The sequence below is a fragment of the Sorex araneus genome, chromosome 9 (assembly GCF_027595985.1).
Source record: "Sorex araneus isolate mSorAra2 chromosome 9, mSorAra2.pri, whole genome shotgun sequence".
Classification (NCBI taxonomy): Eukaryota; Metazoa; Chordata; class Mammalia; order Eulipotyphla; family Soricidae; genus Sorex; species Sorex araneus.
Window position 1 is genome coordinate 17,249,289 of NC_073310.1, and position 24,624 is coordinate 17,273,912.

Below are 24,624 nucleotides of genomic sequence, written 5' to 3' on the forward strand. Positions count from 1 at the left end.
GTATTCTTCTGTGGCTTGCTTTATTTACTTTTTTTTTTAAGTTTAAAGTTATTTTTTTATAACAAGTAAATAGAGTTATAAATCTAGAACTGTATTCTTTGGTGACTTGCTTTATTTACTTGTTATTTTTTTTAAGTTTTTTTCTGTGTTGATGCCCAAAAATATGAACCAGCATTTTTGCTACTGTATAATACTATATTATATGGATGTATGGTTTTTTCCCCATTCTCTTGTTAATGGACAATTAAGTGCTTTCTGCTTCTGTGCCATTTTAACAAAGCTATCAGGGACAGTTTCCACCTCTGTCTCTTGGTAGCCATGGGCAGTAGTTTCCCCAGTAAGTTTCTTCAGGGATGCGGCTTAGCAGTAGAGTGCTCCCCTTGTGGGTGTGAGAGCATGAGTGTGATCCCCGCTACTGCCCCAGACTGATGAGGGCAAATCCTGGCACTGCTGTGATGATCCCCGGTGCCACAAGTACATACCCTCAGACTCGTGCGGGATACCTCGTGCGCAGGAACTCTGGTGCACAGTCGAAAAAACAACAGAAGGGTGAGGGGGTAAAAAGAATAAATGAACAAAACTTTTAAAAATTAGGGATGAGGGGCTGGAGTGACAGTACAGCGGGTAGGGCGTTTGCCTTGCATGCGGCTGACCTGGGTTCAATTCCCAACATCCCATAGGGTCCCCCAAGCACCGCTAGGAGTAATTCCTGAGTGCAAAGCCAAGAGTAACCCCTGTGCATCGCCAGGTGTGACCCAAAAAGCCAAAAAATAAAAAAATTAAAATTAGGGATGGGTGGACAGACAGCTCAAGAAGTCAGGTACATGCCTCCTGTGTGAGGCCCTGGTTTGATCTTTGACACCCTCTGCTCCCCTCATGATCCCCTATCCCCCCACCATAACATCATCTGGGATAGTCCTGGTGTTGGGTATGACCCTGATAGCAATTTTTTTCCTTAAAGTATCATTGTAAGGATGTAGCATATGTCCAAATTCAAGATTATGACATGTTGTTTTCCAGAGAAGTTGAATTAATTAACAGAGCCAACAGCTCTGGATGAGATTTTCTTTTGGCTTTATATGCTTAATACTCATATGTTAATCTTGAAATATTTTAGTCATTCTTATATATATATAAAGAGGTATTTTGGTATCAAGTTAATTTACATGTTCATATGTACTAATGAGGTTGAACATCATATTTATGGCCAATCTCATCTCTCTGTCAAATATTTGTTTCAGGGGCTTGATGTTTACATTTATACTTTTAACCCTTCCTCCCTCCCTCCCTCCCTTTCTTACTCCCTCCCTCCATCCTCTCCCTCCCTCTCTCCCTCGCTCCCTCCCTCCCTCCCTTCCTCCCTTCCTTCCTTCCTCCCTCCCTCCCTCCCTCCCTCCCTTCCTTCCTTCCTCCCTTCCTCCCTTCCTTTCTCCCTCCCTCCCTTCCTTCCTTTCTTCCTTCCTTCCTTCCTTCCTTCCTGCCACACCCAGCAATGCTCATGCCTTACCCCTGGCTCTGCCCTCAGGGATCACTCCTGGTAGGGTTTGGGGGACCGGATGGGGTTCCAAGGATCAAACCTGGGGTCAGCCATGTGCAAGACAAATGCCTTACCTGCTGTACCATCGGTCTGGCCCCAAAACACTTTATTTCTTCTGAAGTTGATTTTTATATATGGCATCCAACATATTTTTTCCCCTGTACGGATAACCTGCCAGCCCAGTCCAACCAATATACAAACTCTCCTCTCCTCCCTGATTTGCAGGCCCACCCTTTGATTTGAAGAGTGGGGTGCATCTGGAAGACATGCTAACGTGTCCTCTGTTTTTCTCTACACGTGTGACTTTTCACCCCCGGCATATCTGAGGCATGTTCACAGAGGGGATTTAGGGCAGGCTCCATGATAGAACACATTCCTTGTGGATGTGAGCCTATGAATTCATGAGGTTGATCCCAGCACCATCCCGTGCACTGTTTATGACCCCCAGAGCCACCACAGAGTGGGTCATCTCTGGCCTACCCCAAGCAGACGTATAAGTGAGCGCCACACTCAAGTGTCTGAGCCCCGCATCCCAGTGTGGCTACATTCCTGGTTCATCACAGTAACGATGGGAAGGAAAGAGGGGAAATAAAGTGAGAAACCGTGACTATAACTTGTGTACCTAAAGTAGGAGCCCTGGCCAGCATGGGCACAAGCACCATAACTCAGGGCACGCAAACCTTAGCAAGCACCGCAACCTGACGTGCGGGTCCCAGTCATCAGGTCATCATAACATGAGTAACTGCAGAGCAGGGTGGGGGTTAGAAAAATGGAACCAAGGGCCGGAGCAATAGTGCAGCAGGTAAGGTGCTTGTCTTGTTTGTGGCCAACTTGAATTCAGTCCCTGGCATCCCCTATGGTCCCCTAAACCCTGCCAGGAGTGATTCTTGAGTTGCAGGGGCAGGAGTAAGCCCTGAGCACCACCAGGTGTGGCCCAGACAAATAAAACAAAAATGTGACCACTATGCCATTTCCATACCAAATAAAATGAAGTTATCAGGGCCAGAGAGGTAGTACAGTGGGAAAGTGCTTACTTTGCATGTACCCAGCCCTGGTGCCATCCCTGGCCCTACATATGATCCCCTGACCACCGCCAGGAGGGATCCCTGAGCACCACTGCGTGTGGCCTCCAAGAGAACAATCATTGAAAAAGAGAGGGGCGTGTCGGCAGGGTTTGGTGCGTGCCTTCCTGGTTTCCTCTGCGGATGTTCAGCTGTTCCCAAGAATCCTCAGAACAAAGTGCTGGTGCGCGGGCAAGTTGGCAGGCAGTGAAGTCAGATGGTGAGTTTGACTCTTCTGCTTTCATCCCCGTAGATTCTCCAGCTCTGTATTGGGAACCATGACCTTTTTATGAGGAGGAGGAAGGCCGATTCTTTGGAAGTTCAGCAGATGAAGGCCCAGGCCAGGGAGGAGAAGGCCAGGAAGCAGGTGAGCGAGACCATATTTGCAAGGCTGTTGTAGTTGCCGGGTGGGCGGAAAGCAGTGGTCCCGGACGTCAGGGAAGAATATAAAGGCAAAAAGCTTAACTGAGAGAAATGCATCTAGTTGTTTCTCCACGCGCCGAAGGGACGGTAAGCGTGATGAATGCAGGTTTGGGAGGGGGTAGCCAGGCCCTCATCCATCCTGCCAGCCACCCATCTCCATCCATCTGTCTAGGTAGCTCACTTGCTTTTTTGCTTGCCTGTCTCCTTGGCCCAGCCGTCTCCTTTTCTAATTAGATGGTGATAGAACGCATGGAGGCATTTCAGCACTTGCTGCCGGAATGCTAATTAGACGCTGGCTGCACTCCCCCTCTGCAGGTCAGCCCCGGTGCGCAGCTCCCGCCGGGGGCGGTGCCAGGAGAGGGCATCAGCCAACTGGACAGTCTGCACCTTGTTTTCCACGCACGGGCCTTTCGCTCACACACCGAAACCCACACCGCTCGTGTGCGGCTCGGTGCTGAGAGTGTCAGCTGTGGTCTGGGATGAACTGCTGAGAGAGTAGCAGTGGCTGCCGTCAGCTGCCCTCGGGACTCAACAGGGTCATCCTTCGCCTGGGAACTGCTCCCTGATGGGAGTTTTGGAGAGACTTGAAGCAAACCCTCTGCCTCCCTCTGTCCCCCCCCGCCCCCCCGCTTTGGCCCCAGGTTGCTTCAGCTCTCTGGCTCTGCTTTCCAAGGCAACGGTCCGTATTTCCACTTATCTGAGATGCCTTCATCTCTGGAGGAAGTGGAATGGGTCATGGGAAACCCCTGCACCAACCACCCCCTCCCAAAAAAAAAAAACCAAAAAAAACATGACCTGTGCTAACCTAGGGTCTCAGGAAAACTTGAAGAAGAGCCTTCTTCCACCTCTTTCTCAGGAGCGAAGCCTAGATGTGAGAGCTGAAAACGAGCAGGAGCTCTCGGGGCTGGGGGCTGGGAGATAATGGCACGCACACGCCACTGCATGTCCTGCGTGTCCCCCACAGCCGGTGACTGCAGGCCAGGGGGCACCAGAAAGGATGCAGTGTGGGTGCCAGAGAGTGACTCGCCTTCTAGGCCTTGGAGTTCTCATCTGCTCAGTGGAGTTGGTGGTTGCCCCTGTCTCAGATCAGAGAGGGTCCTTCGGCGTAGCCGGGCGCAGGGCTGGGGGCAGGCGGCAGGCGTGTGCTGGGAGAGAACTGTTGCCCAGCGCTGAATAATGGAGACATAATCATTCACCTCATGGACATCGTAATATGCTCGAAATTAGGAAATAAATTGGCCATGCTTTTCATTAACCTACAAGAGGAAAATTGAAGAATTCACAATATTATTTGCTTGTCTTTGCACTGTTCCTTCGAGTCCCTGTGCTTTTTAAAAATTTCTTAATTTTTTTTTTTTTGGGTTTGGTCATTAGAAAAAGCAGACATCTTAGAAATCTGGTGTTTAGGAGAAAGAAGTAAGTCATTAAGTGCGTTTGAATTCTTTCAGGAAGAATTATTTAAGGGCAGTGGTCACATCTGACTTCTGCTCTCTGAACCCAGATCACAGAGAACAGCACTTGTCCTGTGCGTGTTCCCCTTATTAACCGCGGCAGGGGGCCCAATTAGTACAGAGATCCATAAGGCAAGGAGGTGGCGGCGGCTTTGTACGGATGCCTTCAGGGTGGGGGTGGGGTGGGGGGCTGTGCTCCCTGCCGGGCGCCCTCCTGTCACAGGCCTGGCTCCGGGAGTCTGCGCTGTGGCTGCCGCAGCTCCCCCTGTGAAGCACAATGTGCCGTGTTTATTGATGCGGCGCGCAGGATGCTTCCCTCTCCTCCCTGGGCGACCAGCGAGCGTGAAGCCCTGGTGGATGGAATGAGAGCCGAGGGAGGGGTCCGTGCGGGTGAGAGCCGGCTCTCCGATCGGAGGGAATGCTCTTTCTGGGCCTCGCTCGGAGAAGAGCCCTGCCACTGCGTCCCACCGCTCCTAGGGCAGACCCACCTGTGAGCCCTCCCAGCCGGCAGCCGGGTCGGCCGGGGGAGCCGTGTCAGCCCGCGGGGGCGAGGAAGAGGCTCGGCGTGGTACTCTCTTGCTACTCCATGTTGGTTGGTTTACCCCAGATGCTTTACTAGGGGCATCGGGTTCCGCTCTACAGCAGGGTCAGGGGAGGGGCAGAAGGACACCGCCTGCCTCGGGGCTGAAGGGCTCCGGGCTCCCGGGCCTGAGCCGGGCTGGGCGCTCTCGTCCCTGCAGATGGAGCGACAGCGGCTGGCGCGCGAGAAGCAGATGCGGGAGGAGGCCGAGCGCACGCGGGACGAGCTGGAGAGGCGGCTGCTGCAGATGAAGGAGGAGGCGACGATGGCCAACGAAGCCCTGGTGACTCCCCAGGGCCCGGGTGTCTGGAGGCACGCGGGGGCCGCCTCAGTTTTCCAGACTCAGTCCCTTGGGGCCCACGCCTTAGTGACATACCCCCCGACACTGGCTGCACCTGCCCAAACACGCCGGAGCCTTTTCTCCCCCATTGCCAGCAGTGCAGCTCGGCAAGGCTCCTGGGCTGCGGGACGGTTGTCCCCCTGGGTTCCCGGGTCTGCAGGGCCCTGGGGCTCCACACAGCGGCTGGTAGGGCCACATCGGCCTTTGCACGGGAGGGTGTGTGGCCAGGAGCACCGCCTCACCGCTCACTTGCCAGGGCCGTCTGCAGGCCTGGGGGACACACGCTGCTCCCCAAACTGTTCTTCCCCCTCGTGAAGCCCAGGCCTTCGCTTGTGGGTGCTCAGACGGAGACGCGCTCCTGTGCTCCCCAGGGAGGAGGCGTGAGGGGACCCTGCTGAGCAGTGGAGGCTTGTGGCTGTCATCTCCTGCCCGTGTCGCTGGAGGAGTCTGGTTCTTGCTGACTCGAGTGTCCAAACCCAGATCTGGGAGGGATAACGGGGCCCGGGGGGCCCTCGTCCAGCTGACAGCGCCCCTCTCTGCAGATGCGGTCTGAGGAGACGGCGGATCTGCTGGCGGAGAAGGCCCAGATCACCGAGGAGGAGGCGAAACTCCTGGCTCAGAAGGCTGCGGAGGCCGAACAGGAAATGCAGCGCATCAAGGCCACAGCCATTCGGACGGAGGAGGAAAAGCGCCTGATGGAACAGAAGGTTCTGGAGGCTGAGGTGCTAGCGTTGAAGATGGCTGAGGAGTCAGAGAGAAGGTCAGAGCTCGGGGCTGTCGGCGGCACGGGGGCCTCTAGGTCCTGAGGCCGGGCTTGCCCACAGCTGTTCCCCATCTCGGGGAGAAGGCTGGGGAGAGACTGCTCCCCTAACGGCTCGGGCACTGCTGCTCCACCCCCGTTTGTTTCTTAAATACCTTTTTGGTGGGAGGAGCCTCTGCAGCAGTGAGTGCCCACTGCTGGTCCTGGTGAGACGTGACCCCCTAGTGCAGGCCTGGCGGTTCCAGGCTGGAGCCGCCTGTGTGCTGCTCTGGCCTGCTGAGTCCAGCTGCAAACTTGGGGACCTGAGAAACCAAGATCCGTGCTTCGGCCGTTGGGCGCCAGGGCTTGTAGAAGGGATTCCAGCACTGTTGTCTGGTTGAGCAGAGCGCTGCAGCCAGGCTTGGGCCTCGCTCTAAGCCCTGTTCCCGTGAGCCACGTTTGCCAGACCAGCATGGAGACTAACCCAGACTGCTCTCAGGAAACGGCAAGAGGCTCTTCTTGCATTAAAGCAATGTCCTTTGTTTCTCCTTTTTTTAATCTAGCAACTTGCAGTCACAACAGGTTTTCTCTCCACTTTTACGTGTCAGTGTTGGGATCCTGTTTCCTGTGTCTTGCTCCCTCCTGGGCCCCTTTCTCTCTGGGACTGGGCCACTTCCCCTGTGGGGATGCTTGTCCCTGCTCCCTGGCTTTTGTGTCCTGCAGGGTGAAGACCTGACCAGGTCCCTAGACCCGCAGCACCAGGCATGGTCTTCGGGCTGGGGAGGTGGCCCTCAGCCTCCAGTTGTTTTACTCAGGGGCTGTATGAATCAGGGCTTGTTTGTCTGTCTGTTTTCACATCTTGTCCTTTGTGATCCGCTATGAGACCTTGGCTCCACTGTGTCCTTCCTCTGCTCAGGCCACACTCATGCAGACTGAAGGGAAGCTTCTGACCCCTCTCCCCTCCAGTGCTCCTCCCCCGTCACCAGCTGCAAAGGCTCATACTGAGCTCTTCTCCTCGTTGGCTACCCGGACCTTCCACTTTTTATTTTCCAAGCTAAATAAGCAACACCAGGCTGGGCGGACGGCTCAGTGATGGAGCACCCGCCTCCGTTGGTAGAGCCCCAGGGTTCAGTCTCCAACGCCACAGAAAATCAAACAGGGCCCTGGAAAGGTAGTCCAGGAGTTAAGGCACTTGCCTGGCTTGTGACTAACCCTGGTTCAACCCGGGCATCACATGGTCCCCTGGGCATTGCTAGGTACAACCCTCCGAGCCCCCACGCACTGCCAGGGTGGTAATCTCCAGCAGCAATTCATTCTCGGGCCCTCACATTCAGTTGTGGTCTGGTTGGCCAGGAATCATGGGAAGAGTGCTCGGCACTCATGCAGACTGCCTCAGAGCCCCTCGAGGGAGTGAATGAACGCACACCCAGCAGTGTTGCCCTTGCTTTGGGCGGTGTGATCTCTGATGACTCTCTGTCCCCACCCTGACCTTCTTGGCCTGATCTGTGTTGTCCTCAGGGGAGCCCCGATTCCTCCTCTCGGTCGGTAGGGGAAGAGGGGTGTCACTCCTGCATCCTTTCTGCAGCTGAAGGCACCTGCTTTCCCCGCAGGGCCAAGGAGGCCGACCAGCTAAAGCAGGACCTGCAGGAAGCCCGTGAGGCAGAGCGAAGAGCCAAGCAGAAGCTACTGGAAATCACCACCAAGCCCACGTACCCGGTGAGCCTGGCACCGCTGCCCACCCGCCGCCCTTTCACACCCGGTGACCTTCCTTTCTATCCCTCACAGCCCTTCATTCCAAGCAAGCACGGCAGAGTGATGTAGAGGGCCTGAGCTTAGGGGATAGTCCTAACACCTGGTCTTCCGTTTGGACTCACCAGTGGTCACCTCTCCGGTTCCAAAGATGGGCCAAGGGTCCTTTTCAGGCTCTGAAATAATTCTTTTATTCTCAAGTTCAACCTGTTCTCCAGATAATTTGCTCTTTCGCCCCCTGATGCCAGGCTAAGCTTAACCTTTCACTGCTGACCCTACGGTGTGTCGTGAGCAGCCGTTGTTCTGGGCAGGGCTCCTCTGGACCCTCAGCGGGAGCTGTGGCCGCCTGAACCAGCCTCCAGCCTCAGCTTTGGGCAAGCGGGCACACTTCTCTTGCAGGCTCCCAGAAGGAGTAGAGACGGCTCTTCTCTTCCTTTTCTCCGCCGTCAGCCCAGCAAGTGTTTTTGCGTCCTTTTCTCTGCTGACTGACACCAGACAGAGAGAGCCTCTGTCGCCAGGCACACAGATTCGAGGTGCTCGGTCGGGTTGGTGACCCTTTTTTCTTGGGCAGGGATGCAGTACTCAGGGGTCCTGGGGACCACCCCTCCTGACTGTGCAGACAGACCTGAAGGTTAGTGCTTGGATCTGGTGGATGCAGTGCTAGGGACACCAGTAGTTCTTGGGGGTCACCAGGACTGCACCCAGTGGTGGCTGGGCGACCATAGAGTGCTGGGATCAAACTTGGGGCCCCTGAGTTATGTCCCGAGGCTGAGTAGGGACTAACCGGTGGGAGAGTGATGACATTATTCTCGCCCCAGTCCTCCCTCGTGTGCGCATCACACATGTGTGCGGGCGGCACAGGCGTGGGGCCAGGAGGCGTGCGCGCCCCAGGCCGTGAGGTGGAAGACCGTGAGCGCGCTCTTCCCATCTGCTCTGGCTCTCCATCGCTGTGTAACAAAGCACCCCCACGCCGGTCCTGAAGCTCAGAGCAGCCGTGGATTATCACCACTTGTGGCTCGCTGGGATGATTGGGCTAATGGTCCTTGCTCGATTTCTCTGACGTGGTCTCAGGCAGATGGCGGATGCAGGCAGATGGGACTGGTGTCATCCGAGGGTTCATCTGGGCCCGACACCCAGGAGATGTGTGTTTTAAAAAAAAAAAACAAAAAAAAACTGCATCGGAACAGAACCTTAGGCACTACCCTGACTGTGCTCTTTCCTCTTGGCAGTAATTTCTAGAGATCACCCATGTCGTCTCCTTGATATTCTGTGCATGGATAAATTACATTTCATCTAACTAGTGCCCCTGTAGATGGATAGTTATCTGTTTTCTTTTGCAATTATAGACAAAACTAGTACCCACCTTCCCCGAACACATAGCTTTGCATATGCACGTGGATTATTGGTAGAGTAAATTTTTCTAAATAGGACTGTGAGGTCAAATTTTCCCATTTGATGTTCTTGCCAGTGGTACAGCACCTGGCATGAATGTGTTTTTAAATTTTGAACAGAACGTAAAGAGTAGTGCTCGAAGTATAGTTGTAGGGCTTGGTGAATTTTCAAGAAGCTTGACATAACCATGTGCCCTGCACCCTGACCAGAAGAAAGACACCGTACAGCCCCAGAAGCCCCTCTCAGCTCCGTTCGAGATAGCCACAGAGTTGGCCGGAGTGCTTTGAGCCTCTGATTGTTCCTAGACACTGTCCTTGAATCAGTAAGGGATTCAAGGATGAAAGAGGCAGAGCCTGCCCTTAGGAAACTTGCCAAAAGCAGAAAGAAGTCCCAGCCAAAATGGATTCTTTAACAGGGTGAAATTAGAGAAGTGCCATTACAGAACCGGAAACACGGTGTTCATACACAGCAAGAAAAAGAGTTGCCATCTGGCCAAGAGTGATCTAGACAGGCTTTGGTGACAAAGAGGAGAGCCTTGAAAAGGAGACAATACAGAGAGGAGGAATGGCTTAATGGAAGGACAGAGGCTTTTTCCACTCTGGAGAAGCCTGTGTTCTCTCTTGAACATGTCTTGTTCTTTCTCTCCCCTCACGTTTTCTAACTAAATTTTTTTAAATAAAACTCGTGCTTCTCTAGGGGGGAAAAGAAAGAGAAAGGAGCAGAAATGGGGCCAGAGTGATAGTACAGCGGGTAGGGCATTAGCCTTGCATGTTGCTGACCCAGGTTCGATGCCCTGTCATCCCGTCTGAGCACCACAAGGAGTAATACCTGAGTGCAGAGCCAGGAGTAACCCCTGAGCATCGCCAGGTGTGGCCTAAAACGGAAAACAAAAGGAAAGAAAAGAAAAAGAAAGGAACAGAGATTGGGCCAGAGCCGTTGCACAGGGATTAAGGTGCTTGCCTAATGTTCCATCAACCCTTGTTCTAATCCCCAGCACCACTAGGGGTCACAGCATGACACAAACAACAAAATGGGAGGAAAAGCTTGTGGGATATAAGAAAGACATAGTATGAGACTAATCCTCGAGGATGGTAGAAACAGGGTCAGAACTGGCCCACGGCTGGAAACCGCCACGAGTGGGGGATAGAGAAGAGACCACTGTGACTATCACAGTCGGAAATGAGCACTCTGGACAGTTTTGTGTAGCTGTCCGGATATTTGTTCAATAGAATATGCCTCTAGGGCCACACCTGGGAGTGCTGGGAGACTACTTCCAATAAGGTACTCTGGGATCTTTCCCTCCACAGTGCCAAGGATTGAACATGGTTCTCCCTCATGAACCCAAGGCCCGTTTTGTTTGTTTGGGGTCTATACCCAGAGATGCTTAGGAGCTACTCCCAGTTCAGTGCTCAGGAGTTGCTCCCAATAGTGCTCAGGGGATCATGCAGCAGCAGGGATCTGACTGGGGCTCTGGCGGGCATCCCCTTCAGCCTCTTCAGCTATCTCCCCAGCTCTTGAGCCGTATTTGGTTTTATTTGTTTTCTTGTTTTGTTTTTGCACTACACCCGACAATGCTCAAGATTTACTCCTGACTCTGCACTCAGGTTATTACTCCTGACAGTGCTTGGGGGACTGTACGGGATGCCAGTTATTGTACCCGACCAGCCACATATAAGACATGTTTCCTACCCAGCCCTTCTGGGGCCATATTTGAAGTGACCCCCCCTCCATTCTAGGATGAAAAATCCTTGGGGGCCTAGAAAGATGGTGCAGGGGTTAAAGTATTTGCCTTGTAGGCGCCTACCCAGTTCAGTCCCCCTGGCACCACATCTGGTCCCCTGAGCACCATGGGTGCGGCCCAAACACCCCTCTCCCCCAAAACGAAAAGAAAAACATCCCGAACATAAATGTTACTCACCCTCTACCTCAAGCCCTACTCTGGCTCCGTCTGCTGAATCCAGGGTCCCGAGCATGCAGGGGAGCCCTTTATGGTCTGGTTCCTGGCTCCTCCACGCCCCCACATTACAGAGACTCCTCTCTCGCCGAGCACTCTGCCCTGCACACCCACTCGGGCACATTCTGCAACATCAGCAGGAGTGCGTTTCTTCTGGCATCCCTTCCTTGGCTCCAACCCCCGGCTCCCCCACCTACTGTGCCTACCTTTCTTAACTCTGCTGACCGGATGTACATCTGCTTGCTAGACAGAGGTTTGCATTTATCTTATTTTCATTGTTATTTTGCTTTGGGGCCACATCTCTTGCCTTACTCTTGCCTCTGTGCTCAGGGATCATTCCTGGTAGGGTTGGAGTGCTGAGGATTGAGCCTCGGTTGTCTGCATGCAGGGCAAGCGCCTTCCCCCATTGTGCTGTCTTTCCAGCCCCATAGACTAGAGGTTTTCAGCTTTCAAAAAGCCAGGGGCCCTTACTTCTCTGTTTCCCACTCCTGAGCACAGGACCCTGGGGCTTCCTCAGCGTAGCAGGGAGTGGGGGTTTGGGTTCGTTTTGCTTGACCTTGCAGAACTGGTCAGGGTTTGAGGGGAGAGGAATGATCTCAGGTCTTTGGACCTGGTCGCCTGGCACCATGAGTGTGGAGCACCTGCAGAAGTGGGGAGGGTCTCACAGGCTGGAGCCTGGACCTGAGTATTGTCACCTCTGGTCGCCAGAGAGTCATTGGCAACAAGATCAGAGTCCATCAGCACCGCCCCTCGTTGCTTGCAGAGCCCTGATCTCCTTAACCCGAGATTTCTCACTCACAGCCCATGAACCCAGTCCCCGCACCGTTGCCTCCTGACATACCAAGCTTCAACCTCATTGGTGACAGCCTGTCTTTCGACTTCAAGGATACTGACATGAAACGACTTTCCATGGAGATCGAGAAAGAAAAGTATGTAGTATCCGCCACCCTGTTTGGGCAGCTGGTGAGCCAGGGAGTCGTGCTGGGCCTGGGGAAGTTTGGAGGGTCCCCACGCCAGCCTGTCATCCACCCCTGCAGTGCTTCACTCTGCTCCTGCCTGCAGGAGGGAGAATTTCCTAAGCCGAACCGAAGGACAGCAGATTCGCCTGCAATCAGCCTCCCGAGACTGGTGGCCCTGGGCCAGGCTAAAACCTCTCCTGAAGTGGAGCATCCCCATGGCAGGCAGGCTGAGGGAGCACGTGCAGGGCTCGCACATCACACAGAGCATGCTAAGTGACCGTGTTCCGTGGTACCTGCGCTCTGTCTCAGTCGAGAACATGGCTAGCTCACGGCTGAGGCACGAAGGAGTCCCAGGGTCCGATGAGTCAGGCCAGCCGTGGTGCTGGGGCAGTGTGGAGGGGGCCCTGGTCTCCCACGCGCTGCTGTCCTGGCTCCTTCCTCTGCTTGGTGAGATGGAAAGCCCCCCCTGCAGAGAAAGTGGCCAAGGTCCCAGCCCCAGGGCTATAGGTCAGTCAGGGGTCGACTGCAGCCGGCTAGAGAAAAGTCACAGTGCCCGCCAGGTAGTGTGTGCCTGAGTGTCCGGATCTTTTATCTCATTTAACTCCCCGGTACTGGTATCAAAGGTCGGTTTTAGTTCTGCCTCCAGGAATGTGAACTCGGAGGTAGAGCATCTAATGAACTCAGTATCCCACGGCTGACGAGAGGCAGAACTGGGACCTAACTTCTAGCTCCGCGGCTTCACAGCTTGTGTGTTTGTACTTCGGTTAGTGTCCTCGGGGAACCTTTCAGAGAAGGGTCTCCTTGGAGCCCATCGTGGGCGGCCCCAGGCCAGGCTGGGCTTCACGTGGGACTTGCAGGCTGAGGGTCCAGGTAATCAGCCAGCAAAGGAGTCTCTCCGCCGGCCTGGTCCCCTTCCAGCCTCGCACCGCCGTCCAGCCGGCCGGGTGTTCTGTGCCTGTGGCCGGGGTGAGGCGCCATCTGGTCTGTGTCCTGCTTTTGAGAGTCTTTTATTTCCTTCCTGTCATGGCACCTGTGGATGGAGCCCACGGCCGGCCCTAGGAATGGCAACGGGATTTGTTCTGGTGTCCGTACTGGGCCCCTATAGTTGGGAGCCGGGAAGGACATATTCCGGATCTTTATCATCACAAGTGATACAGTGATGATTAAAAAGTCCACTTGTAGGTCATGGTGGGGAACGTTTTCTTCCTGGTGCTGGTTGACGGTGCCGCCCCCAGTCAACTAAGGGTGTGGACATGGTCTGTCAGCAGGAAGGACTCGAGTGGAGTCGCTTCTCTGAGAAGAGCTGAGGCAAGGACACTCGAGGGTGGCTTTGGAAGGCTTGTCTCACCTGTCGGCCCTTAGACAGGACCACGAGCTCTTGCTCCAGCTGAAGCTCGGGGAGCACTGCGCGCTCGTGGGCAGAGGGCTTTCTGCCACAGCCGCGCTGTATTCATCCCTGCTCCACGGAGAGGCTCCAGGGGCTCCAGGATAGTTACGCGTCCAGCCTAAGCTCCCTCCCATAGTTGTCAGGGGGTGGGAGGTAACTCGACCCTGGTTCCCTCTCTGGGCTGCTGGTGGGGTGTGGAGCACTGCAGCCCCGAGCTGTCTTGCCGTTTGCCGGCGTTGTGAGCCGCCATGTCCTCTTGCCACAGAGTGGAGTACATGGAGAAGAGCAAGCACCTGCAGGAGCAACTCAACGAACTCAAGACAGAGATCGAGGCCTTGAAGCTCAAGGAGCGAGAAACTGCCTTGGATATTCTGCACAACGAGAACTCTGACCGGGGGGGCACCAGCAGCAAGCACAATACCATTAAAAAGGTACTGGGCCCCTTGCCTTTTGCAGATCAGGACAGTCGTTAATGAAATGTGAGGTTGGCATCTGATTTCCTTCATCGCCTAGCTATCAGACTTGTCATTTTTTATATGTACTTAGTTGAGGAAATTGTTGGCTCGTGCCAGAAAGGGAATTTAATCTGCCAATGACTATGAACCAACTGGCTGGATAAAAGGGGAGCTGTGTTAAAAGCTCTCAAGAAATGAATTCCCTGTTACAGGACAGGTCTCGATCCATCAGTCAGCAGTAAAGCATCCCTTTCAAGCCAGGGAGCTGCATTCCGTGATGAGAAAACACCATGAACAGTCTGTTGAGAATGGTTCCCTCCTCTGGACTTTCTGTGGCGTTAACTGGCAAGGACGATAACATCCTGGTCTTAGTTTAGAAACCAAATGGTGAAATTTGAGGCTTATTTTTATTTTTTGTTTCATTTTTATTCCATACCCAGCGATGCACAGGGGTTACTCCTGGCTCTACACTCAGGAATTATTCCTGGCAGTGCCCACGGGACCAAATGGGATCCCAGGGCTCAGACGCCGGTAGGTTGCATTCAGGTGAAGCACCCTACACTCAGTACTGTCTCTCTGACTCTGGGCTAATTTTCAATACTGAATACGGGCTTCTCCAGAGTAGGAAAAGCCAGCGAGAGACATCGAGACAAGCCAGTAAGATCTGTGTTCAAGGGAAAACAGGTTTGAAGGGCAAGCCGATTTTCCGTATTTATTTATTTATTTATTGCTTTTTGGGTCACACCTGGCAATGCTCAGGGGTTATTCCTGGCTCTGCACTGAGGAATCTCTCCTGAAGGTGCTCGGGGAACCATATGGGATGCCGGGGATGGAATCCAGGTTGGGCATGTACAAGGCAAACGCCCTCCCTATCCCTCCAGCCCTGTTTCTCATATTTAAAAGGAAATATCTAGAAGAAAATTTTGGATTTTTTGTAATGTCAGAGAGTCAACCCAAGTTTCATGCTTGTAAGGCACGTGCTTTAGCACTGAGCCACATCCGTAACCAGAACCTAATTTTTGGGAGGGGGGAGGTGCCTGAGCATTAACCCAGTGATGCTCAGGGGTTACTCCTGACTCTGCACTCAAGAATCAGTCCTGGTGGTGCTCAGGGGACCATATGGGATGCCAGGGAGTGAACCTGGGTCAGCCGCATTTAAGGCAAGCTTCCTACTTACAATACTATTGAACCAGCCCCCAGAACTCAAATATTTTAAGTGATGAGGTATCATTCATGTTGCTAGCAGTTTCGTATCTACTGTGAATCCATAGCATTTTCTCTTCATTATTTTTGTTTGTTTTTGGACCACACCCTGTGGTGCTCAGGGCTTACTCCTAATTCTGCACCTAACCCCCTGTGCTATCTCTCTGACCCCCCCTACCTTATAGCATTTTGGAGGAATTAAAATTTCATATTAATTTTCCTTTTTTTTTTCTTTTATATTAATTTTCAACCCAAGAACGTACTTTTTGTTTGTTTCTGGTCCACACCCAAGGACGGGCCTCTCCTGACTTTGCTCAAGGGTCACTCCTGGTGGTGATCAGGGGACCCTGAGGTGCCGCTTGGCACCTGGGCTTCCTGCATGCAGAGCATGTGTGCAGTCTATTTAGCTGTCTGTGCAGGCCAAGAGCTTATTTCTTAGGTCGGGCAAAGGAGAAGGATGCTCCCCTGCCAGACATGTCTGCTCCCAGCTGATTCACAGCATCGGGCAAATGAGTGTCATGGAGATCAAACTGTTTGCTTCCCAATAACCTGTTTCCAGGCCGGAGAGGGAGCCCAGAGTGCTGAGTGCATGTGGAGCACCTTGGTTTGATCCCCTCTTCCCCCTGTCTTTGTTTTTGGGCCACCCTTGTAGTACTTAAGAACTATTCCTGGCTCTGTGTTCAGGAGCAATCCCAGCGGTGCTCAGGGGACCTTATGTGATGCTGGGGATCGGTACCAGGATCACCTGCAAAGAAAGCCCCTTGGCTCCTGTGCTCTCTGACCTTCAGTGGGTTTGTTCCCTTGAAATACACAATCCTCCACGCTCCCCTGGAAGTGACCCCTAAGCACTGGTCTGGGAGTAGCCCCTCAACACTGCCGAGTATAACCCAAAACAAACTAACCCAAGCTGAACTAAAATGGTCTCCCAGCTTAAGGACCGTTTTCAAAGGTTAAGCTATATCTGAAAACTCCAGAAAATCTACCTACCGGCCATCATTCCATCATGGTGAGCCGAGGTGGGAGTTCTCTCTCTTCACTCCATTACTCTTGGCACTGGCGAGAGAATCATTTTTAGTTGCCTAACCTAGAAGGAAGACCTTTCCTGTTCCACACTCTTCTTTCCTCTGGCTTCTGTCATGTACTCGGTTTTTCTTCCAAAACCGAATTATTGACAGATGGCAAAAAAAGGAACTAAAGTGAGGCCTCAGCTAGCAAGAAGCGGAGTCAATCTGTGACCAGGCCAGTGGGCAGCACCCTGCCTCCCCTCCCCGCCGTCTGACCCCGAGGGGCGCATTCATCCTCACCTGCTGTCAGGAGCCAGGCCCACAGCCCCGGGGACAGGGGGTGCCAAAGACCCAGTTCCACTCGGCAAGAATTAATTGGTGTCCCCTGTCACAGTCTCAGCCCAGTCTGAGAAAATTGCAAATGGCACGTGTGGCATTGTTGATTTCACAGGGTATGTTTTTGTTTTTTCTTCATTTTATTTTGCCGGTTCAGCCTCAAGCCCAAGGCAGAAGACCTATCTGCATTTGAATCCTCAAAGTAGGTTCTTGCCAGGTACTCTGTATGTGGTGACGGTACTGCCCTCTGTGATACTAACCATGCATGAGCTTGCCTGTCTCTGTCCCGGGGCCACGCTGAGCCCTCCTGGGGGCAGGTGGCACCTGGGTACTGGCTGTAGCATGCTTTGAGTCTGAGAGCCGGCGTCTGTCCTGGGGGCCCAGAAGGCCGCCCCGTTCGGAAGAGCATGTCTCAGACCAGAGGGCCTGTTGTCCTTCACCTCTTGTGTCATTGTGGGGCTGGGAAAGGTCATGGCTTCTTGTCCAGCCAGGTGTGTCTGGAGGCCCTTTGTCTGGCTGGTGTACTCCTCCGGTAAATAACCCGAGCATGGGAGAGGGGGTCTCAAGACCGGGATTTGCAACTCAGGGTCAAGACCTTTCTTGTGGTGACAGCCTCTGAAGGCCCCCTGCATGCCCCCGGCAGCTGCTGGACGTGGGGTGAAGGGGCTGCCCGTGCTCGCGCCTCTCCCGGGCTGCTTTCCTACACCCGCCACTTCCTTCTCCAATCCGACAAAGCCGAGCACGGGGTGTGACCGGGGCTTCTCCTCAGGGCCGGCTCTGCTTTAGCGTCTCCCCTTCCTGGCCCAGAGCGGGGGTCAGACCAGAGTCCCCTCAGGGACCGCGTCACCGCGGGCCTCCTACACCGGGGCATTCTGTGGCTGTTGCATGGATTCACCGAATCCTGCTTGTCTTCTGCAGCAGTTCATCATTCTCACAGCATGCCCAGGCAGTGAAGAGAACCTGTGTCTGGTAGTGAAATAGCGTCATCCCTCCCTCCGCTCCGCGCCCAGTCCCCAGGAGTCCCCGAGCCAGGGAGGCTCCCAGCATCCCAGCCACGGATGTGTCCTTTCATCCCTGCTGCTGTGTCTGCTGCTACAAGAAAATAGGCTCGCTGGGAGCTTTCTGCCCCAAAGTGAGAGTTGGCAGGAGAGCGATCCTATTTGTGGTTGTTATCCAAGCAAGAAAAGTTAGCTGTGCAAGTCCCAGATGGATCTCATTATAAGACGGATTCGCTCTGTCGGTGCTTCCAAGAACCCGCGGCCTGAACCGCGATGGGCGTGTGACACTCTCCAGCAGGCTCCGATCCCTTTCCCTTTCCGAACGCACCAGCACCTCGCAGCGTGTGCCCCGAGCAGCGCTGGGCTGGGCAGGGCTGGGGAATCTCTGGGGCGCCCTGCGCACCCCAGGGGAGGAGCACTTTGCGGCCAGCAGGGAACAGGCCCCTTGTGCCTCCGCCTGTGCTGCTGTATTCTGTAACTGCACCGCACAGTTCCACCTTTATAAAGTTTTCTCTTCCTTCTTTCTGTGATGGTAGTCTCTAAATTCCTTTTTTTCCGTGTGTGCCAGGGATCAGTCCCCAGGCCTCGTATTAAAGGCCTGAGCTGCAGCATCCCCAGGCCCCAGACTGTTTGCATTCTTCAGGGGTCTGTAATTGGCCATCAGTTCTCACTGAACTATTATTACATTCGAATGAGGTTTGACTTGTAGTCAGCCTGGGCTGCCCCTCGGACTGTTTTGTTTCTTTGTTTGGGCCACAGCCGGCAGCACTCTGGGATGACTCCTGGCAATGCTCAGGGGACCGCCTGGGGTACCAGGGATTGAGCTGGGGTTGGCCATGTGTAGGCAAGCTCTGCCTGCTGCACTATCTCTTCAGCCGTGTTTGAAACAAAACGTTAAATATCTTGACGTGAACTTGCTTTCAAAGCAAGCTGCCAGGCTCCGGGTCATCGAGGCTCTGCTCCGTCAGGGATTCCCCGGGGCACAGACTTGTCACCTCTGTGGCGCTCGTCACGTGGAAGGCGGCTTTGCTCCCCCTGGGGTTGGGTCTCCCTAGACTCAGGTCGCTTCTGACGGCCAGCCACCTGCCTGTGCGGGGCCGGCTCTGAGTCGTGTGTGCTGCAGTCGGGGCCCGCGGGAGCCAAACGGAAGAGCAAGCCCCGTGTCGGACTCGGAAGTCCAGACTCAGCTCTGTCAAGGGCAGAGCTGCCTCCGGAAAGTCCGAGATGAGAAATGCAGAGGCTGGCAGTGAACTGGAGGGTGTCCAGTGTCCTGAAAGCTCATTAATCTTAGTTCAAACCAGCCGGCATCGATTTCTTTTCTCTCTCTTTTTTTTTTTTTTGTTTTGCTTTTAATGTTTTTTGAGCAGAGATTTCTTCAATGAGAGAGCACTTGTTCTATCCGCCACGGGTGCTAGGAGGTGTCTGTGTCCAACACGGTCTCAGGGGCCTCTGTGGGGAGAACTAACGCTCAGGCTAACTCCTGAGGGTTCCCTAGAGCAGCCAGGGTTCTCTGCCCAGAGGCACTGCAGGCCCACTGGCGCCAACCGAGTCAGGCTCCCGCTGCTGCCGCTCGCTCTCATTCACCCGCGGGAGGGGAGGAAGGCCAGGCTTTCCTCCTGAGAGTGGCGGGGATTGAGGTGATTCCCAGGAAACACTTAGCTCACCCTCCACGCTTAACCAGGGATTAAAACGAAAGGCGTGAACTTGGCCGGGGAGGCAGTGCTCGGGTTCAGGTATTCGCCTGCCAGGTGTGCCCCGTCCTGGTTTGAATCCCACACGTGGCTCAGAATTTTTTAAAAATGAAGGTGCATGTGGCAGCCTCCCCGCTTTTATGAGCATGACTTGGGGTCATCTGCCTGTTCTCTTTTTCCTGTGCCCGGATGTTTAAAAAACAAACAAACAAACAGAACAAACCCGAAATCAACTTCCCAGATACCTTCGCTCATAGAGTGGTGGGAGCAGGTTCCCTTTCAGGCCATCTCTGTCATCCCCTCCAGCCCTCACCCTGGGGGCTCATTGGTGCAGCTGATTTGGTTCTTGAGTCTGAGGAGATCCTCTGGCCACCCAGAGCTGTCCTTAGAGCCTGGGTTAGTGTCCTTCTCAGGGGAGCCACAGGGACACATGGGCCTGGCCTCTGAGCCGGCAGAGGAGAGGGGCAGTGAGGCTGGGTGATGGGGTCCCTGTTCTCCAGGACCGGTTTCCCACATCCCCTCATCCCCGCCTGGTGCCTCCGGTCTCCGGGTGGTGCTTAGAAAGTTGGTCTGGTTAGCAGATGGTTTGAGCCAGCAAGGTCCAGCTGCGGTTTCTGCTGGTGGAGGGGCGGGAATAAGGAGCCCTGACATTTACCCGAGGCTCGCGCCACCGCTCTTGGATCAGGAAGACATCAAAGTCCAGTGTCATCTTCAGTTTGCTTGGACTCCCCTTGGAGCTGCAGGGCTGGCGAAGTGAAGTCGAAATGTTTCCAAACCGCACCCCCCCTCCCACCCGCCCCCGGAAGCCATAAATCACAGCATCTGATTGAATATGCGTGAAAGGCTCTCCGTGATGGTGGTGGATCCTGGTCTGCCTGCACCTGTGGGGTCTGTGTTGAACCCTCCTGGGTCCCCCAGGGGCTCCACTCACTTTGGGGCTGGGCATTGTCTGGTGTAATATCCGGGGTCCCCAAATAAAAGGCAGCGGCCCCAGCTCCACCCCAGCTCGCCAGCACCACACCAGAGCCGGCCTTTGTGGTTAGAACTCAGCAGGGGGGTCGGAGATGAGAGGGGACCCAATAGGGTGGCGGCAAGGATCAGTGTGGGAAGCAGCTGTATGACTCCAGATGGGACCACAGACACACAGACTAGCCGCTGCGGGCAGTCCAGGGAAGGTGGGGGGCGGGGGGGGGGCAGCCTGGGCTTGTCCTGGGCCCCTCCCCCGCCCACTCTGATATTTGCACATGGACTCTATTTTCAGGTGCTTCTAAATGGGGTGGGGGTGGGGGGTGCTCGCCAGTTCCTTGCTTGAGTCTGTGTCTCTGTAGAGATGATTCCACCGGCTCCTTTCCCCAGAGCCCAGTGCCCAGCCCCCGTGTTTGCTGGCAGCCCTTTACCTGGTCAAGCCTTGAGAAGCCTCCACAACCCGCGTGGGCCTCCAAGGATGTTTTACGAGCGTCGGGAAGTGCCCGAGGACGTTGCTGGGCCTTCCTCGATGCGGTAAAACATCCCATTGGGTCCCTGGGCACTGAAGATCCGTCTCAGTGCAGCTTTCCTCTGGCACCTGATTTGTTACTGCAACAGTGGGAGGGAAGAGATGGGGTGCAGACTCATTCTGCGGGCGCGGGGCTCTCTCCTGCTCTTCGCCCCGATCTCCCCTCTGAGATGGTCAGTTTAGAACCACATCCATCTCTCGGCACCTCTCCGGCAGGGGCGTGCGCGGGGGGCGAGGGAGCCCTCAGTCGGCTTGCTTCCACCTGCCCGGTGAGGTGAATCAGGCTGATGGGTCCATTTTCCAGGTGGAGGGACGGCGCTCCCCGGGCCCTGGCAGCCTCCCACAGGCAGCTGGAGACTCGGGCCTAAGTCTCTGGATGTCTTGTGCTGCGTGGGGACCCCAGAGGATGAGTGTAATACCCTGGGGACCCCTCCGGGCTTCCCCCGGCGGGTTTCTCTCCAGAGCCAGTGAATAGCTAACCCCGCGCCGAATTTGCTAATTGGCATGGACTTGGCCTTCCAGCCCGCCCCTGTGTGGGACACCCCCTCTCCCTCTGCCCGTCACCAGATGGCACTTGGGTGCAAGCTGTCACTAGCAAAGCTAGAAACGCTTAAATCTGGCCAGCTTACAGCGGCGCGCTCCCCACCCCCGCCCCCACCCCGGCGCCCATTCCAAGGGGGGGGAATGTTTATCACACCCCAAACCCAAGATTGTGTTGGAATTTGCCGCTGCTGCCGGGCTCGGCTGTCACCTTTCTGCTCCGGAGTCAGCGTTCTTCCTCCTCCGGGTGGATCCCTCCGAGTGCCAGAGAACCAGCATGTCCTTTTGTATCCGTGCCCTCCCCCGCGTCTTCATTTTCAATATGTAGTGCAGGAGAGGAAGTATAACGTGATTTTAGGGCTCGCATTTCAATTCCAGTGCATTTTTATGGGGCAGGCAGAACCTCAGCGCCCGGAGTTATTAGGTTAGTATCTAAAATGGGTTCAACATGGTGGGCCTTTCTGTTTAAAAATGAATTAGATGGCCCCCTCCCACCTTCTCTTCTCCCTCCCTCGGGATGTGGGGGCACTGAGGCGAGGCCCCCAGAGATGCGCTGGAGGAGTCCCAGCCCTCTGATTTGCTTTGTTCCCCCAGCGAACTGCAGAGCTCCCTTGCTCTTGTTATTGATAGCTGAAGTGGCTCTGCCCTGCCCACCCCCACGCCACCCTCTTTTGCTTCAGGAACAAGATTATCACAGTGCGGCCTTGTGAATCAATTTTCTGTATGTGCTGATGAAAGTGTAATTCATTCTTAATCAAGCAGCTTTGCTGCTGCGGGCTTCGTGCTGGAATACATTTACTTACCCTCCCATCATTTTGGGACGCGAGCCCCGCCCCCCTCCCCCACCCCACCAAAAAATATAGGACTTTTAGAGGAGAGCTGGAAGGAGAGTTGGCAGCGGGCCTGATGCTGCGTTTTCTCCAGCAGGGGGCAGTCTTGGGACCGAGGCTGGCGTTGCCTCTCGTTAGCTACCTCCCAGCTGCTGGGCGAAGTGGGCGAGCCTGCTGCTTGTCACAGGTGCCTTAGGAAGGGCAGGGCCCGGAACCCGGGATCCTCGCCCCATGAGCAGCTGTGAGTCTGCGCGCAGAGCCCCTGCCGGCCGGCCGGGCCTCCGCAGCCTTCTGCCTCCGCGGAATCTGAGGTTGCTGCGGTGGGGTGATGTGTCTGTTTGCTCGCGCGGTGTGCAGCGCGGGGAGGTGTAACACTGCCTGGTCGGCTGCCTCTCCTGCCCCTGGCCGGCCCCGCGGTGGTCACAGCATGGGCAGTTTGCTGGGGAAGTGGGCAGGAGAGGTCCCCCTGTGAGACTCGGGGTGCTGGGCAGGAGGGAGGAGCCAGGCCCGCAGTGGGGGTCGGCGCCCCTGCAGACCAGCGCGAGCTGTGCAGAGCTGCAGCGAGAAGGACTGGGACGTTTGTCTCCTCGGAGTGGAGTTGGATTAGTGACAGACTTGGACAGCCGGTTCAGGAGAGAGAGAGAGAGAGAGAGAGCGGGGTGGGGGGAGAACTTAATTCCTCCTGTATTATTCACACGCTGATTCTAATCAGATGTGAGGAGACAGCTGGAAGAGAGAAACGGGTCAGTCCCGTGCCTGGTGAGGAGACTCCGTGTTCTTTCAGCTATCTTGGGGGACTGGCAGGAGCACTGCAGGTTGGCGCTCTGGGCAGGCCCCTTCTGCTGCCAGCTTCCCAGCAGCATGGGGAGGTGGGGGGCGGGGCACAGCGGCCAGGACTCAAGTGTGGGCTCGGGTGATGCTCCAACAGTCGCCCACCGCTGTGGGTAGTGTCCTCAGAACAGGGCCCTGCATGACACAGCCGTCCCCGAGAGGCCGGGCTTGTCTCCCTGTGCCCTGAAGTGCCTACTCTGTCGCCCCCAGCAGTCACGTCCCCCGAGGTCTCTTCCCTGGCGGTCTTGGGCATCTTCAATCAGTGTTTGTTGTGCCCCGCTCCAGGAGCTTAGCCTCTGCCCCGCTGTGACCTGAAGGGGCCTGGCTGGGTCCCCCACCAGGGCCTGAGTCACCTCCTCTCCGTGTCCCCAGGTCTCGGGCCAATCCGGGAGCAGGACCCTCCGTGGCAGCTCTGAGCGCACAGGGCCCGCGCCACGGGGCGGGAGTCCAGCTGCACGGCAGCCGTTTCCCGAGCAGCCTTGGACGGCTGCAGGCGGGCCTGTCTTTCCTCCCTCCGCCTCTGCCTCCACCTCCCGTCCGTCCGTGGCTGTGCCGGGGGTGCCGCCAGCAAGCTTTCTAGAAACAGCAGGTGCTGAGGCTCCCACGGGTGAGGGGAGCCTGCCCGGCCGCTCTGCCTGCCCCCACCTGTCCGCTGGGCCTTCCCGCTCAGCAGCCCTGGCTGTTCCCGCGCCCCGGGTGAAGGACACGGCTGAGATGGAAGCTGACGGAGGCTGTGACAGGCGCGGGTGGTGACCTCTTCCGCCGACATGGCGCCCCAGGCAGTCGGAGCTACCATGGAGGGTTCAGACAGCTGCTGATGGGCCTGCGGCAGCCCGTGGGACGGGCCTTGGGCAGCTGTCCTGTGAGACTTCCTGTCCCTCTCCTAGCCTCAGGGACACTGGGGTACCTGCCTCTTAATGAGGCTGTGTCCCCAGAGCTGCAGCCACACTCTCCTTGGCGTGGGGGACAGCTGTTGTGTGGGCAGAGAGAGAGGCCGGCGGAGCCGCTCTCACTCGAGGGGCTCATCCCTGGGACACCGCACACTCACGTGCCCCCTGACCCCAGGCTCCCGTCACTGGAACCTGGTGCTGCCGGAGCTGCCAGAACCTCCCCTGGCACCTCAGGGGGACAGCCAACCTGCTTCTCTGACGGAGGCTCCAGGAATTCTTGGAGCCAGTGTACAGAGGAGCAGGAGGCGCCCAGCCTGGGCTCCGTGCCGGGGGCAGCCACTCGCCGGAGTGCCTCAGGGACCAGGAAGGCCAGTGCCACCCGGAACACTGCTTTCAGCCTCACCCCCTTCTAACCCGTGCTCTGCTCGCCCCCCACTCCCGTTGGCAGGAGAGCAGCCGGAGGCGGGGAGCTGGTGCTCTCGGTGTTGTTGGATTGTCAACTCGCACCAGGCACAGCACACCGCTGTTCCCAGTTACTGCGCTGGGGCTCCGACACCCCCACTTCATGGCAGGGAGCTGAGACCAGGGGAAGGAGAAAGCCGCCTTCAGACCAGAGCGATGGCATAGCTGGGAGGACCCTTGCTATGCATGCAGCCGACCCGGGTTTGATCTCCGGCATCCCATAGGGTCCCCTGAGCACTGCCAGGAATCATTCCTGAGTGCAGAGCCGGGAGGAACCCCTGAGCATTGCTGGGTGTGGCCAGAGAAAGAGAAAAACT

At 55.6% G+C, this 24,624-nt stretch overlaps 1 protein-coding gene across 3 annotated transcripts in view; it reads left to right on the forward strand.

The window, feature by feature from the left end:
• The window catches only part of NF2 (NF2, moesin-ezrin-radixin like (MERLIN) tumor suppressor), a 100,949-nt gene that overhangs the window by 71,805 nt on the left and 4,520 nt on the right, over nt 1-24,624 (forward strand). The window contains exons 10-16 of one of the 3 annotated variants that reach the window (XM_004615530.2): nt 2,852-2,965; nt 5,213-5,335; nt 5,935-6,152; nt 7,742-7,847; nt 12,028-12,155; nt 13,838-14,003; nt 16,728-16,787. In XM_004615530.2, coding sequence (XP_004615587.1) covers nt 2,852-2,965; nt 5,213-5,335; nt 5,935-6,152; nt 7,742-7,847; nt 12,028-12,155; nt 13,838-14,003; nt 16,728-16,763 — 891 coding nt within the window. In that variant the 3' untranslated portion in view covers nt 16,764-16,787. The remainder of the gene's footprint in view (nt 1-2,851; nt 2,966-5,212; nt 5,336-5,934; nt 6,153-7,741; nt 7,848-12,027; nt 12,156-13,837; nt 14,004-16,727; nt 16,788-24,624) is intronic. The other 2 variants (XM_055146806.1, XM_004615529.2) reach the window with 2 other exon arrangements.